The sequence below is a fragment of the Gymnoscopelus microlampas genome, assembly GCF_963454915.1.
Source record: "Gymnoscopelus microlampas genome assembly, chromosome: 8".
NCBI classification, from domain to species: Eukaryota; Metazoa; Chordata; class Actinopteri; order Myctophiformes; family Myctophidae; genus Gymnoscopelus; species Gymnoscopelus microlampas.
This window is the reverse complement of record NC_139945.1, coordinates 47,447,995-47,464,568: the sequence shown is the minus strand read 5'-3', so window position 1 is coordinate 47,464,568 and position 16,574 is coordinate 47,447,995. Positions and strand designations below refer to the sequence as shown.

Sequence of the window (16,574 nt, the reverse complement as noted above, 5' to 3'; positions counted from 1 at the left end):
TAGACTAGAGCGCAGGGAAACACCGGTTTCATGTCTGCCTATAGCGCATCACTTCCGGTTGGTGCGACCATGTTTTCATTCCCACTAACAATATTTCTACACGGAACACTAACACCACTTCTCCCAGAGAACATGGATGGTTTTGGTTATAAGCCCACTTGTTTCTATGATGAAAGAGTAATTTAAAATGTGAATATCTTTCCGTGGTTTTGTCCGCTCCGAGGACGCTATTGTTAAATTAGTTTCGGCTAGTTTCGAGGGGGGGAGGGTGGATCATGGTGGATGGACACGTGAATCCCGCCCACTACATTTGATTGGGTAAAGCGCGGCCCACTTCCTGATCTGAAGGCACGCCCACTTTTAGCCAATGCGCACTGGTTAGGACGAACCGCTCCGACAGATTCCACCGCAGGTCGGAATCTGTTCTTGAGAGATTACAACACAACAACATCAACAATATCATCAACAGTGTTATGCAACTTACTTTACTAGTTACTGCTCTCAAAAATGAATACATAATATCTATACATTTTTGCGTTGCTGTGCACAAATAGGCGTGTTCTTGATCATGGTACGCGCTATGTGAAACATGCATGCATGTTCCTCCATGTTAAATTCGGTGCAGGCTAGCAAAAAAAACGGTTTAAAGGGTTGTTTCAACCCATCGATGAATTTTTCCAGACCATTGGAACCATCTGTAGGATACCAGGACTACCTTTACATTTTTTTATACAGACAGGGCTAATGTGAGAGTAGAAGTTGGGTCAAGCAGTGGTGATGCATTAAAACTCAGAGGGCATGAACACACCTCTATTATTGGACACAATGACATCAGAAAAAAAGTAGGATATGCACATCCCCACAGTTCTTTCATATGCCTATAACCTGTTGAAGCCCTACACGGGCGAAACGTTGTTCTAATTGTTGGTTAAAATAAAAAAGACGGGAGAGCAGTATATCGTGTGCGGCCATTCCCTTCTTTTTCACACAATGACATCAGACAATTCGGTGTCAGGGTTCTTATCACTGCGTCGAGGATATGGACCATGACTGTGGCCACTTCCAGCCCACAACACAGCTTCTTACCAGTGCTTTCATCCTCACTCTTTAGGATGTAAATAATGCAGCATAGAGATGACCATGTCGCTCACCAAAACAGGCACCACAACCCATCTGCCCCACAGCACATAGTCCTTCCGAACCAACAGCTGTTTCCGATTAGACCAGTAAGGTCCAAACTGGCTGTCAAAAACCTCAAAGGGCCAAAGATGATGCACCCAATGAAAAGCTCTAAACACTTAACAGCATGAAAATGATGACCTAAGATGTATTGATGGAACTTTGACTATTGCAAGAGGCTTTTATGTTGCCCTAAATAAAATCATTTAACCACAAAATCAAATTAAAGTGATTAAAACAAAAGCGTCATTTTTCTTTTCTCTGAAAAAAGACAGAAAAAAGGAGCCACCACCCACCAGCGTCGACACTACCAGCGCTCCTGGCATCGTGGAGGCCAACGTGTGCAGGGCATTCAAGCGTGTCTACACACGCAAGGTGGCAGGGCCAGGCAGCATTACAGGGCGTGTGATCAGAGCATGCGCAACACAGCTGACTGGTGTATTCACAGACAACAAGGTAACATGATTTGCATCCTGTTTCCCTCGCTCCCATAGTGAGCAAATGCTTTGTGTAGCATGTTAAGGAGACAATCTGTAGCATGCTACCGCCCACCCTGGACCCTGACCATTTTGCTTACCAGCCAAACAGATCCATGGACGACGCTATAGTCACAACACTCCACAGTCCACACAGCCCTCACCCGGCTGAAGAAAAGGAACTGCTACAGTAGGCCTATGTGAGAATTCTGTTTATAGATTATTACTCAGAATTCAACACAACAGTCCGCCCCAGACTCAACACCAAGCTCAGGGACAGCCTGCGGAGCTGTAACCTAGACTTCCTGTTGGGTGGATACCGGATAGTGAGGATGGCCTCTAACCCCTCTGGCCCCCTGACCCTAAACACAGGAGCCCCCCAGGGTCTAAGTTCTGTTCTTCTGAGCACCCTCCTCTACTCCCTGTACACCCATGACTGCATGGCCACACACAGTTCCAACTTGGTGATTAAGTTTGCCCACGACATGTCACACAACAGTGATATATATGCCTGATCACTGACAATTAAATGACGAGGCGGCCTACAGAAGACCAGTCAACAACCTGACATAGTGGTGCCAGGAGAATAAGACCAAGGAGCTGATTGTGGACTACAGAGAGAGAGCAGAGAGGCTGGACCCCAACTACATCAACAGGTCTGCTGTGGAGAGAGTCAGCACCTTTAAGGTCCTCGACATCCACATCACAGAGGACCTCTCCTGGGATGAGCACACAGGTCATGTGGTGAAAAATGCACAGGAACATCTCTTTCATCTCAGGCAGAAAAGGAAGTTTGGCATGGGGCCCAAGATCCTACGGGCCTTCTACAGTGGAGTGAATCCACCCTTATTCATTTGTTGGGTAAAGTATGAACCAAATATATGAATTCAAAGCAATAATACTTTTTTTCTCCAAAGATATATTGTGTGTTGTGTTACCAGTGACCCAGGGCCTCCTATTTCTCCCTTCTGTCCTTTGATGCCATCTCCCCCTCCAGGACCCTGAAATAAACAACATTCAAGATAATGTTAAGTAAATAGTTTAACACTAGTCCAGTAGCTAGTGTAATAATGGTAAGAACAAACAGTTTAACACTAGTCCAGTAGCTAGTGTAATAATGGTAAGCAAATAGTTTAACACTAGTCCAGTAGCCACTGTAGTACGTAGTCCAGTAACTAGTGCAGCAATTAGTCTGATAACTAGTGCAATTACCAACAATTAGAACAGTAACGTTCAACAACTAGTTTGATAAAAAAATATATATAATTAGTCCAGTAACTAGTGCAGTACATAGTTAAATGACCTAGTCCAGTAACTAGTGCAATACATGCAAGTACAGTAACAACACAATTAGTCCTAGTGCAATAACTAGACCAATGACTAGTGCAACAACTAGACCAATGACTAGTGAAGTAAAAGAAGTGCAATAACTTGTCAAGTAATTAGTCTAATAACTGTATTTGTACTGGATAACATAAAATATTGTACTACAGTACATATTTTGCGGATCTTTCTAAAGCACTGATGTTGTCATTGAGGCAATTTCAGAACTTTTCTTAATCGTGACTTTAATCTCTCTTGAATACAGTCTACTGCAATAGTTAACACGTTTGCCGTTATTTTTTATAGCATTGAGGTTTTTGATCTGTCTTTCTGTACTTGCAAAGCACTTTGCAACTATAATAACTGTATATGATTTATAATGTTCTATGATATTGTGTATATGGGGAATTTCATTCGAGATCAATAAAGTATCCATCTGTTTATCTACATGTGTCTCTATAGAGGGTTGTGCAGAAGAGAGTTCATCTATGCAAGTATTGTTCTATAATTTGTGTCTGTCTGTAATACATTCTGTCCAGGACAGCCTTTATTTCCAATGTCTCCAGGTTCTCCCTGAAAAAAAAACAACACAAAATGCAAACATGTCAATTTGTTGAAAAACCATATACTGTAGAAATATGGCTGGTAAAAAGACACAAAGAGAAGCAGACAGACAGATATAGACAGACAGACAGGTACCTTCAGTTCTGTGGGACCCTTGGCATACAGCTTGATGCCTTTCTGCCCAGGGAAACCCGATGGACCACGTTCACCCTGGCAATATTAAAACAGTAAAATGTAATACTGTATTCATATTAGGGACAGAATGTGTTTGTCAAATACACTTCTATATGATACCAGGAGAACCAAACTGGGGATCAAACCAGGGACTTCTGATTCTTACTACAACCACTCTACCTATACAGCTATCATAGCCCTAGAATAGAATAGAATAGAATAGAATAGAATAGAATACCGTTTGTCCACTTGGTCCTGAAATTACTGGACTGGATCCTTCCTGACCCTGAGAGAGACACACAACGCCCAGTACAAAAATAATGAATCACAGATCACACAGCCTCACCAAGAGCTCTGCTGCACTGGGAAATAACACAAAACAATATAAAGCATGCATGCAGTAAGAAAAAAAACAAAATCAATATAAGGCAGAGTACCTCTCTTGCTCAAGTGCAGCAGTACTCCCGCACTGGGGAGTGCGGGAGTCCAAAAAAAGAAATGACGTCTCGGAGGTACCGAGACTAGGGGGGACGAGGATTTACGATTTTGTGCCTATCGGGACATAAGTCGGACGGCGCTGCGTTGAATGAAGGTGACTTCGCAACGCTCTGCACGGCGACTCGCTCGGCTAAGCTCGGCGTGCCTCCGTCGGTGAAACCGAGTGCACCTTTTTCAATCTGATCGGTTTTCCAATCGTACTGTGACATACTGCATATACTGAATATATTGTATATACTTTGTATATTCTCTGTCTTAATTAATTCATTCCCTGTAAGCATGAACATTTATAATAAATAAATACATGCTGTGCTAAATAGACATTACAGGGAATGAAATAGCAAGGCCCCTCTAAGGGAATCACATAGAAACACAGGTGGATGCTGGGGCGGCGGTGGGAGCGCAAAAACATAGAGCCAATCACAAAGCAGCAACATCAGCATAACAGAGCAGCAAGATAGCAGAATGAGCAGTAAGCAGGGATGTTTAAATACCCCCCCCCCCCCACACACACACACACACACACACACACACACACACACACACACACACACACACACACACACACACACACACACACACACACACACACACACACACACACACACACACACACAACACACACACACACACACACACACACACACACACACACACACACACACACACACACACACACACACTGACCTTTAATCCAGGTAACCCTGGTAACCCTTCAGTTCCCTGGAAAACACAAACCTTTATTAATTAATGTGTAATACATTTCCTATAGTTGATAACATACTAGTCTAGGAGGGTTAGCGTCGGAGCTTGGACAGCAGGGGCGCGGCCACTGCGTTGTGATTCAAATCAACAGCCAATGAAGAAAAGGGGGCGGGATCCACATGCAGTGGGTGTTGCATCTAAATAGGATCGACGGGAAGCAATTTCCCCTTGAGAAATTTCGGCCGCCATTGTTGTGTACTGCTGTTTGCCTCTCGTCGGACTTTTTAGACGAGTTGCACAGCTCTCAGACCGGTAAGAGGCGTGTCCGCTCAGATTCAGAGCGTAAGGTACATCCCGCCCACAAATACCAGGGCTCTGGCCCAGAAGTTCCTCGCCAGAGCTGGCGAAAACTTCTGGGAACTCAGATTAATAACATACAGTATCAATACACACACCATAGCTATTGTAAAATGTATTTCTAAATCATGGGGAGGTAGTCCAGCTGATAATTAGCAGCACCTGGCCATAATAATAATACTATAAATGCTATAGACACTACAGCTACATTGAATGAATGAAAGAAAACCATGGAAGCTGAAATGACAAAAAAAAACTAAAAAGCTGAAATAAAGAGGCACAAAAAATTGAACAAGGAAGAAGACAACTGGATGAAAAAGGATCATCCCGAAAATAACATCCAAAAAACAAGGTGAAAGTGAACAAATGACAGATTACTCACAGCTTCAGCAAAACTGAATGACACTTTACACCCAACTGATTATGACATCGCTCAGTTAGCTAGGTAATGTAGAAGCTATCTATTTTTCTTCCAGTGATGACCATGTTTGTCTTTCAGGAATACATGTGTTTGCAACTATGCACTAATAGAATAATAAGAATTCTCATCATCATACAGGACGTCCTGGGGGGCCTGGATGACCCTGAAGTCCAGGTACACCGGGAAGTCCAAACTCTCCCTGGAAAACAGATCAGCCAGTTAGAAAACACTCAATATCATCCATTGAGAAAACACAACCAGAATGTTCAGTTCAGTCTCATATCAGACCTGATCTCCATCTCTCCCTGGGGGACCTGGCTCTCCTGTAATTGGTTGCAGCAGCGGAAAGTAGAAGGAATCTCCCTGGAAACATGACATAATAGTAAATGCTGGGGTTTTATTTTTACTTTTTATTAAAAACTCATTAAGTATAACAAATTCAAATCTAGTCGGACACATTGTGCAGTAAAGGCAATTTACCCAAAGTACAACATTTTATAGACACTACTTTGATGTCCTAATATAATAATAAACTTCAACTTCAAATGTTTTGTAAAATCAAAATCACAATCACAGGTATAAAAGAGTGGGTGGCAAACACCACATTCACATATACCTATAGTATATATTACAGGTAGCATAAAAAGTCCTTTTGCACACCTACTGAAAGGGACAGGTGCGTAGGAGTAATGAACTTGAGAAGAGCAAAAAAGGCGAGTCCCGCACATTGTCTTCATGCAAAACAAGTTTACCAAAACGTGGTATCTGCATTAAACTTTTTTGCTCAGAAAGAGTGGGTGAAATAATTTCCATATTCCAGTTACAAAATAGATAATCATAAGAAAAGTAAAATGTGAAATAACAAAAAAACAATATAAAGCATGCATGCACCAAGAAAAAAAACTAAAATCAATATAATTGAGTACCTCTCTTGTGCAAGTAAGAGACATCACTTAGCAGCAGATATCAATGAAATGTTTGGGAATGGAGAGTATTCACAGTCATTCATATTCATCATAGTCATAGTGACAGTGCCAGTGTAACGGCAATGAATTATATTCCCAGTCATTTATACATAAAGTAATAATACTAGCTTGTGTTGCCAAGACTGAAATGGCGACGGGGTTCAGCACCTGCTCAGCAGCCTGACAACCTGGCTGTGGTAACTGTGTCCTTTAGTCTTTAAGTCGGGGGGACCAAACTGTGAGCAGTTCCAAATCCCCCTCCCTGCCCTCACCCGGTCACAGTGAGATGTTATGCCATTATGTAGGGGTGTGCCGATACACTAATTTCACGAAACGATACGATACGATATTTGGCTCACAACTTCGATACGATTTCGATACGATACGATACGATACGATACGCACTTTTTTTATTATGAAAATATATGGAGGAGAAAAAAAGAAAATGCAAACAAATAATTCTGTTTTTGCATTATTCAGACATGCAAACTTGTAGCTTTTCAGCTACAATAGCCGTTTTGAATCCAAATAGTATGACACCTGACCCGAAAAAAAAACATGTTGTCACTCTTTTCACTTCGGGGCCGTTTGCATGCCTGATTATTATGATTGTAAAAAAAAAAATATATATATATATTTTTTTTTTTTTTTTTTTCAAAAACGATATTTTTTTTTCCCAAAACGATACATATCGTCGCGAAAACGTATCGCGATATATCGCGGGACGATATATCGGCACACCCCTACCATTATGACAGCGCTCCATGGTTTGGAGACTGGCACCTTTTGAAATACTTATTGTGCAGTTCAATAATGAGTTGGTCCGCCTTGCAACCCTGGCCTGCATACCAATCAGAGTGCAGAGTGGGATTCAGCAAGAGCTGAGGGCAGTATATGTTAACTGTAGATTCTGAAAGTCTAGATTGATTGATTGAATATTGATTGAATACTTTATTATTGAGTACTTTTTTATCAGAGTCATGTCTAAAGTATGTGGTATTTATTAATTTAGTTTATTATTTTGGTGTCAGCATGTTGGCACTGGAAATACTGTGTTCTTTAAAATGTGTCTGAATAATCCCATAAGGGATGGGCTGTGTTGAGGCAGCCAGACACGAAAATGTAATTATTCATTCATTAATTCATTCATACTTTATTAACTCATTCATTATGTAAAAAACATAATGTTTGTTTTTATTTCATTTCTGGTGTTAAGGTCTTTGACCATTTTCAAATTGCAGACAGGTGCTCTTTTATGGCGGTTTTAAAGGAGGGTAAGGAGTTTAACATTTTAAACACATTTTGATATTTGTTGGAAGGGCATTCCACATTTTGGTGGCATAGCGGTAGAATGAATTCTACCTAATGTTTGTCCTGAATCTGGGTTGAGTGAGATCAGTGGAGCTCCCTCTGGTGTTGTGTAGTCACTGTAGTCTGACGGTTACATGGGTATCCCTGTTTCCTTGCGATTCTTGAAGACCAGGCCCATTGCAAGTTGCTTTACTGGATTTACTGTATTATGATTTCCAATGGTTTTGCTATATATGAAATAGGTGATACAGTATATTCCCAGGATGTACTGTAAGATTTTAATGTTAAACCCTGGGAAAATACTCAACCCTAGTATCAAAACACTGACCCATGTTGACCCACCCTGGATCCACCACATCTACAGTATATCAACACTATAGATGGAGCCAAAGCCTCTTTTCATAAGAGTCTGTTGGTTTCACCAGGTGCAACACACACACACACACACACACACACACACACACACACACACACACACACACACACACACACACACACACACACACACACACACACACACACAATTAATATATATATTAATATTAACAAACATTAATATAGATACAGCATTGGGACACATACCGTAGGACCTCGAAAACCTGGATAACCCTGGAAGATGATAGGAGAAAAAAAAGATTAGCTTAACTATTCACGTTTAGCTTAGCTTCAGGCTGCCAATTAGCATCAAACTATTACTTTAGTTTTACATTTTTAGTCTAGCTCGAGATTTAGTAAGCTTTAGCTATTGGTCTGGTTATAGTTTTATTATAAATTATCTTATTTGTATTGGAATTGTGTTATGGGATTAATGTGCCATGTTATTCTGTGTCGTTCATCTATCCATTTACTGTATGTTATATGTGACTGTTAGGGGTACAGTAGGCATGCATCCCTCCCCCTTTGCAGGACAATAATATTACCAGAAACATATAAAAGAAAAACATATACTCTATAGTGTACAGTGGTCAAGGGACCTTCGGGGTTCCTTGAAGTTGGTCTGTATCTCTGAGAGTGTACCAATGGAACCAAATGGACCTGTATGGTCCATTTGGTTCCATTGGTACACTCTCAGAGTTCTGGGGGTCCTTGAAAAGTCTAAATAGTGTATACTAGTGGACTCCTAATGTGCCGTAGTGTCATAGTAAATCAGTGTCATACATATTCTTTCATACATATTCTGAAGAAAATCTAACATTGACAAGTCTTTGCCACAGACACATGTGTCTGTGTACGGACACATTGATGACCACTGGGTTGATGACCCAGCTACTGGTGTGCACTGAGCTGTAGGCATTGACCCAGGGTCTGGGTTTCTATAATGTGACTGTGTGCACAGGACACGGAGAGGACTTACCGGCAAGCCAACTGGTCCTTGAACCCCAGGGAGCCCTGTGTATCCAATGTCACCCTGAGACAAACAACATCAGTCAATTAAACAATCCATCCATAAACATCTGTCATCTTCCTGTGGATTAAATTAACCTACCTTTGTCCCATTGCATCCTGGGACTCCTGGCTTACCAATGTCCCCTGCACGTCCCGGTATACCCTATGAGGAAGATAATTAACCTTAATTATGATTTTTATTGTGCATGTGTCATACATTAAGTTGCACTTGAGATACCTTGCCTTTCTTTGATATTCCTTGATACACCCTGTCAGAGGTCAGATGTTGACATGTTAACTTGGCACTACATGTTGTTGCTGTTCACTACTACTGTATGTCACCCCTACACACCACCTACATACACAACATTTAACATTAAAACAGTCAGTAAATATTATAATAATAACTATTATTATTATTATTATTATTATTAATAATTAATTAAATATTAATATTTTGGGGGAGAAAATGTGTTCAAAGAATGCTGAACATGACCCGGCCCAGGAATCAAACCGGTGACTCGCTGTCAGGTAGGGATGTCCGATATTATCGGCCTCCCGATATTATCGGCCGATATTAGCATAAAAATTGATATCGGGAAAATATCGGTATCTGTTTTTGAAAAAAAAAAAAATGTTTTTTTTTTTTTTTTTTTTTTTTGCTTTATAAATAAGTTACAGGAGTTCTTACTGTATATGGTGTGTGTGATATGAAATTTGAGCTTACCCTAATCACAATAATCCCCGCATATATCGGTATCGGTTGATATCGGTATCGGTAATTAAGAGTTGGACAATATCGGTATATCGGTTATCGGTAAAAAAGCCAATATCGGACAACCCTACTGTCAGGCATTAGAGCCCGTGAGGTACGCAGCTTAACCATTCGGCTATCGGGTCTACTGTGCTCTGCCCATATTGCTATATCAGCCTCCCCCCCCCCCCTCTCTCTCTCTCTCTCTCTCTCTCTCTCTCTCTCTCTCTTATATACTGTATACCGTTGTAGAAAATGCCCTCCTGCTCAGTCCCAGGTGGGAGGAGCTATAGACTGGGTAATCACACTGCACACCTGATTGTGATTACAATTAGCACCTAATTGCAGTGGGCCCTTTAAATGCACCCACTTCACTTCAGCTAGAGATAGCAATGTAGTAGGTCGGAGCGTTTGGTGCTGAGTTCCTGTTATGCTTTAATTTATGTTTGTTTCCTGAGTTTCTTTCCGATGCATTATTTGAGTAAGTACAGATCATTGTTATGGTTTATCACTTGTTAAGTTACCTTGCCTAAGTTTATTTTTGTGTAATTTGTTTGATTATTTCCCTTGTTTGTTTCTATTATAGTTTAAAATCATCAACACCATCACCAACTGACTTATCACCTCCATGCTCCATCAATGCCATATTGCCCGTACTGTTATGCTAAATAAACCATTAAGTATTTTATATATCCATCTGGTCCACTGTTTATACTTTCAAGGGTATCCTGATGCCTGAGTATTATTACCCCACAAAACAGATTTAGTCATTTTTACATGGTCCTTCGAAACCGGGATATTTGGCCATCAGGCATAGAACAGAAATATAACTGACCAGATGGAAACACTAACAGTATGGCAAAGTTTATGGCAGCAGTACTGGAGCTTCGACCGAACCTTGTATGCACAGCCAGCACCTGGCTATCCTATAGCCCAGGCTACCACGGCTAATGGCTGCTCCCAGCCACAGAGTCATGGCGTCAGTGAACATGATGGCAGACTTGCTGCTACTGCACCAACCCCCCAGCAGTACACCTCCCAGCAGTACACCTATCAGCTTCAATCTGCGGCCCAACCGTACCAGGTCCAAACCCCGGCCCAGCAGTATCAGGCCCAACCTCCGGCCCAGCAGTACCAGGCCCAACCTCCGGCCCAGCAGTACCAGGCCCAACCTCCGTACCAGCTCCAACCTCCGGCCCAGCAGTACCAGCTCCAACCTTCGGCCCAGCAGTACCAGGCCCAACCTCTGGCCCAGCAGTACCAGGCCCAACCTCCGGCCCAGCAGTACCAGCTCCAACCTTCAGCCGAGCAGTACCAGGCCCAACCTCCGGCCCAGCAGTACCAGGCCCAACCTCCGTACCAGCTCCAACCTCCGGCCCAGCAGTATCAGGCCCAACCTCCGGCCCAGCAGTACCAGACCCAACCTCCGGCCCAGCAGTACCAGCTCCAACCTTCGGCCCAGCAGTACCAACTCCAACCTTCGGCCCAGCAGTACCAGCTCCAACCTTCGGCCCAGCAGTACCAACTCCAACCTCCGGCCCAGCAATACACTGCCCAGCAATACGCAGCACCACAGTACCAGGCCCAGCAGTACCAGGCCCAGCCTCAAGCAGCCCAGCACCTTCCGGTCCAGTACGCGGCCCAGTACCTTCCGGTCCAGTACGCAGCACAGCCCCTTCCGGTCCAGTACGCGGCACAGCCCCTTCCGGTCCAGTTTGCGGCCCAGCACCTCCCAGTTCAGTTTGCGGCCCAGCAATTTCCAGCCCACCTCCAGGCGACTCCTGCGCCTTCTCCTCAAGTGGTGCCTTTAGCTCTTCATCTTCCCCAGTCTTCGCCAGCACCCGGGTCTCCTCCCCAGTCTTCGCCAGCACCCGGGTCTCCTCCCCAGTCTTCGCCAGCACCCGGGTGTCCTCCCCAGTCTTCGCCAGCATCCGGGTCTCCTCCCCAGTCTTCCCAAACACCCGGGTCTCCTCCCCAGTCTTCGCCAGCACCCGGGTCTCCTCCCCAGTCTTCGCCAGCACCCGGGCCTCCTCCCCAGTCTTCGCCAGCACCCGGGCCTCCTCCCCAGTCTTCGCCAGCACCCGGGCCTCCTCCCCAGCCTTCGCCAGCACCCGGGCCTCCTCCCCAGCCTTCGCCAGCACCCGGGCCTCCTCCCCAGCCTTCGCCAGCACCCGGGCCTCCTCCCCAGCCTTCGCCAGCATCCGGGTCTCCTCCCCAGTCTTCGCCATCATCTGGGCCTCCTCCCCAGCCTTCGCCAGCATCCGGGTCTCCTCCCCAGTCTTCGCCATCATCTGGGCCTCCTCCCCAGCCTTCGCCAGCATCCGGGTCTCATCCCCAGTCTTCGCCATCATCTGGGCCTCCTCTCCAGCCGGTGCCACCACCCAAGCCTCCATCACCAGCGCCGCACACCCCAAGCGCACCCTGCTCGAGTCCAGGCATGTCCAGCGTCTCCCCAGACCCTCTCACCAGGTGGCTCCCCAAACACCCGTCCCCCGACTGGCTCCACCCCCTCGGACGGCCCCCAGACCTTCACCCGAAGTGGCCCCGCCAACGTCAGTGGTCCTCAGCCCCCCCCTGGTCGCGGCCACCCCTCAGGCCAACCATCAGACTCATCAGTCACCCTTCTGCCCTGCCTGGGGTCGTGTGCCCCTAATGGGGCGGCTGAGGACAGACTTTCCCCTTCCCAAACTGACAATAAGGACAAGGGCATCTTGCCTAATCAAATACTATATTTGATGGGGCGGCTGTAGAAAATGCCCTCCTGCTCAGTCCCAGGTGGGAGGAGCTATAGACTGGGTAATCACACTGCACACCTGATTGTGATTACAATTAGCACCTAATTGCAGTGGGCCCTTTAAATGCACCCACTTCACTTCAGCTAGAGATAGCAATGTAGTAGGTCGGAGCGTTTGGTGCTGAGTTCCTGTTATGCTTTAATTTATGTTTGTTTCCTGAGTTTCTTTCCGATGCATTATTTGAGTAAGTACAGATCATTGTTATGGTTTATCACTTGTTAAGTTACCTTGCCTAAGTTTATTTTTGTGTAATTTGTTTGATTATTTCCCTTGTTTGTTTCTATTATAGTTTAAAATCATCAACACCATCACCAACTGACTTATCACCTCCATGCTCCATCAATGCCATATTGCCCGTACTGTTATGCTAAATAAACCATTAAGTATTTTATATATCCATCTGGTCCACTGTTCATACTTTCAAGGGTATCCTGATGCCTGAGTATTATTACCCCACAAAACAGATTTAGTCATTTTTACAACCGTATACACACACACACACACACACACAATATAGAGGCTGATATACAGTAGCAACATGGGCAGATAAATAAAATATGAATGAGCAATTTAATTACAGTATCTAAAGTATTACTATAAGTAGGTTGGAGAGGCTTATTGTCGGTATCAGCCAGAGTGCAGGAGTTTATCCCAGTTTCACAATGCACGCGGCTGGGGTGGAGCGCAACACCTACCATCAGCTCCCAGTATTTACCACACAACTTGCCGCACCCAAGGCGTGCTACTCATGCGTTGAGTTGGCCGTGCCCGGGATCGGACCAATGACCTTGTCATCGAAAGGTGAGTGCTCTACCGACATTAAAGTAAAGTAAGTTGAACCAGGGTCAGTTCAACAATCTGTCCTCACTGGATGTTAATAGTAAAAATAAAACAGTGAACATTATACCATAACATGGTAATCTTATGTTTCAGTGTGTGTGATGTGGGATGTAGATTCTCAAAGGTTAACTCACCGATTGCCCTGGCGGGCCCGAGAACCCTGGTTTCCCTGAGAGACCCTGTTAAGAAACCACATCTGTTACTTCATCTGGGTTTATTAATGATCACTCAATGACAGGCAGGCAGATGGATTTGCTGGATGTCTGTATGGTTGCTGTAAACTTTTAAGTTTAAAATGGAGGGAAGCCATCATATCATCTTCTAGTGAGTGACTGTGACGACGTTGACAAATTATATATAAATTATATTAAACAGTCATTTTAAATACAGTTAAATATGTTATTGAAATGAAAAGAATTGAACAACATTTAGTAAACGTTTGAGAACTACTGATTTAGAAGGCAATTTGTAGATTCGGCCTCAGGTCTTAATGGGTTAAACTGTTAGACCACTAGGTTGAGGATAGTAAACTGGCACACTTGGCCCATCAGTTCCCAGCACAGGCACTTGTTAAATATCCTGAGATATCAAGAAGGCAAGTCAAGAAGGCATTTATCCTAGTCGTGTTTTGGGTATGTTGTTAGTCAACTGTTAATGATCTATACACTCTCCATGTCATTATCTATTTAAAGATAAATACAATATTTCAGTCATCAGACATTATGAGCAATAATCAACAATGTACAGTATATAGACCTAGGCCTATATTGTTCAAGCAATCACAGGTGTGAATAGTTTGCAAGGGGAAGAGATATGACTGGATAGGCTTTCAAATTACAGAAGGAAACAGGTCATTCTACTTGCTATAAAATAGTGAAAGTTGTAGAGGTTTTGGAGGCGATGCATTTATTGTGAAAATACAATTGCCATTTTAGTCATATTGTTAATCTCTACTCTTTACATACACAGACAGCCTTCCAGCTCAAAGTCATTAGCTATTATAGATTGAGGAAATTCCTATAGTTTATCCTGCATTTTTTCCACACTTCCCTCCAACTTGACTTGTTGTTTCTATTCAGGGGTCATCAACATGCCCGGCTTGTGATGGACATTTTCCTCAAACAAGATTTTTGTCACAGACATACAAAATGAGTGGTCAATAATATTACCATAAATACTAAATGTATAGACACAGTAGACAGGATGGAGAACACAATGCAGTGTTTTTTTCCGCAGATATTTTTGGGGCTTTTATGCCTTTATTTGGACAGGACAGTTGGTTGACAGGAAATGTGGAGAGAGATGGGGGGGGAGACATACAGCAAAGGTCGTCGGGAGGGGGAGTCGAACCCACGACACACTGTCATGCTGGATTACCAGCGTATATGGTATGCGCCTGGACCACTAGGCCAGCTGACGCCCACAATGCTGTGTTATTACAGAGGGAGAGTGGTTGGTCCTCATCCCTTTGTACTTTATTTCATTTTTTAAGATGGTAAGTAGGAAAGCTGAGAGGGAAGGCGTAGATGGAGCAATTTGTAACCCAGTTTAAAAAATTGCTTTAAAAGTCAAGTGTATTATTGTTATAATTTCCATGGCCATCTCTGCACTTTTGTCTACTTTCTACTTCACTTTCTTCTTCTTTCTACATTGAGCTAATGGCTTTGAACTTTTCAAAGCATTAAAGACAATCAGAAACAGTGAGAAGAATTGTCATATTGACTTCATCCAACAGTCATTATAATATCTAATATAGGCTTAAAAAACTCGGGCTCAAGACAGATTTTTCCAGGCACAGTTCATTAGGAACGTTCTGTACCCACCACTGTTTGGTACCTGGTTTAACCAGGTTTGAATGCCTGTCTGGCCATGTCTTTATTAGAGTGTTAATGTCAATGGGCATTTGGGAAACTAAGCTCTTATCGTGTTAAACTAAGTTAAAATCAGGTCATTCATTGGCATGGAAGATTTTTTTTTGCAATGGTTCTCGCTAGTGGCGTTTCTGCACTGGCACCTTAGGCCAGTGGTTCTCAAAGTGGGGCCTGGGGACCCCAGGGGTCCTTGAGGGGGTTCCCAGCAAAATTGCTTAATAGCATCAAAATCAGTTTAACCACTTTAAATCTATTTTATACATCAGCATACAACAATGGACAGTAGGCATCTTGTCTTGATGAGACTACCTGTTCTGAATATGATCAGTGTGGATACTCCAATATCATGATGATGAGTGACTTGCAATTATATTCTGATTTGATTAGAGTAATGAGGTGTCCAATGATAATGTAGTAGAGTAAAAGAATAATGTTAGAAGGGTATAAACTCAAGTAAAGTATAGTTACTTTACACCACTGTTATTTCTGCATTAATTAATTCAGTGTCCTACCTATTCTGAAGAAAACCTGGAGACTGGTAAGTCAGCCATGTATACTGGCTCTAGTATCTAACATTTTTTAATAAAAGATTTGGACAAGTCTTGCCACGGACACATTTGTCCGTGTACGGACACATTGATGAACCCTGTTTCTATTGAATCCGCACTGTGGTGGGGAATTCACCATAGTGCGTGGCATGCAGCGCACTAAAGTTCAACTTGTTTGGAAACACATTGGGTGCAGGGTGTCGATAATAAAACTTCAACTTACCCTGGAGCCTTTAAGTCCTGGTACACCTGGCAGGCCCTGGTCACCCTGGGGAGACCAGCATACATCACATCACATGACATCACATGACATCACATGACATCACATCACAATACACCAAATCACATGACAACACATCACTGCACATATAATATAATATAATATAATATAATATAATATAATATAA

General features: G+C 43.3%; 1 protein-coding gene across 1 annotated transcript in view; it reads right to left on the bottom strand.

Annotated features, from left to right (window-relative positions):
* The window catches only part of col4a3 (collagen, type IV, alpha 3), a 74,931-nt gene that overhangs the window by 37,660 nt on the left and 20,697 nt on the right, over window positions 1-16,574 (bottom strand). The window contains exons 5-16 of the mRNA XM_084065092.1: window positions 16,391-16,435; window positions 13,883-13,927; window positions 9,460-9,522; window positions 9,328-9,381; window positions 8,556-8,582; window positions 5,986-6,060; window positions 5,834-5,896; window positions 4,902-4,937; window positions 3,955-4,002; window positions 3,678-3,752; window positions 3,507-3,551; window positions 2,594-2,656 (exon numbers count right to left, since the gene is read on the bottom strand). Coding sequence (XP_083921218.1) covers window positions 2,594-2,656; window positions 3,507-3,551; window positions 3,678-3,752; window positions 3,955-4,002; window positions 4,902-4,937; window positions 5,834-5,896; window positions 5,986-6,060; window positions 8,556-8,582; window positions 9,328-9,381; window positions 9,460-9,522; window positions 13,883-13,927; window positions 16,391-16,435 — 639 coding nt within the window. The remainder of the gene's footprint in view (window positions 1-2,593; window positions 2,657-3,506; window positions 3,552-3,677; window positions 3,753-3,954; window positions 4,003-4,901; window positions 4,938-5,833; window positions 5,897-5,985; window positions 6,061-8,555; window positions 8,583-9,327; window positions 9,382-9,459; window positions 9,523-13,882; window positions 13,928-16,390; window positions 16,436-16,574) is intronic.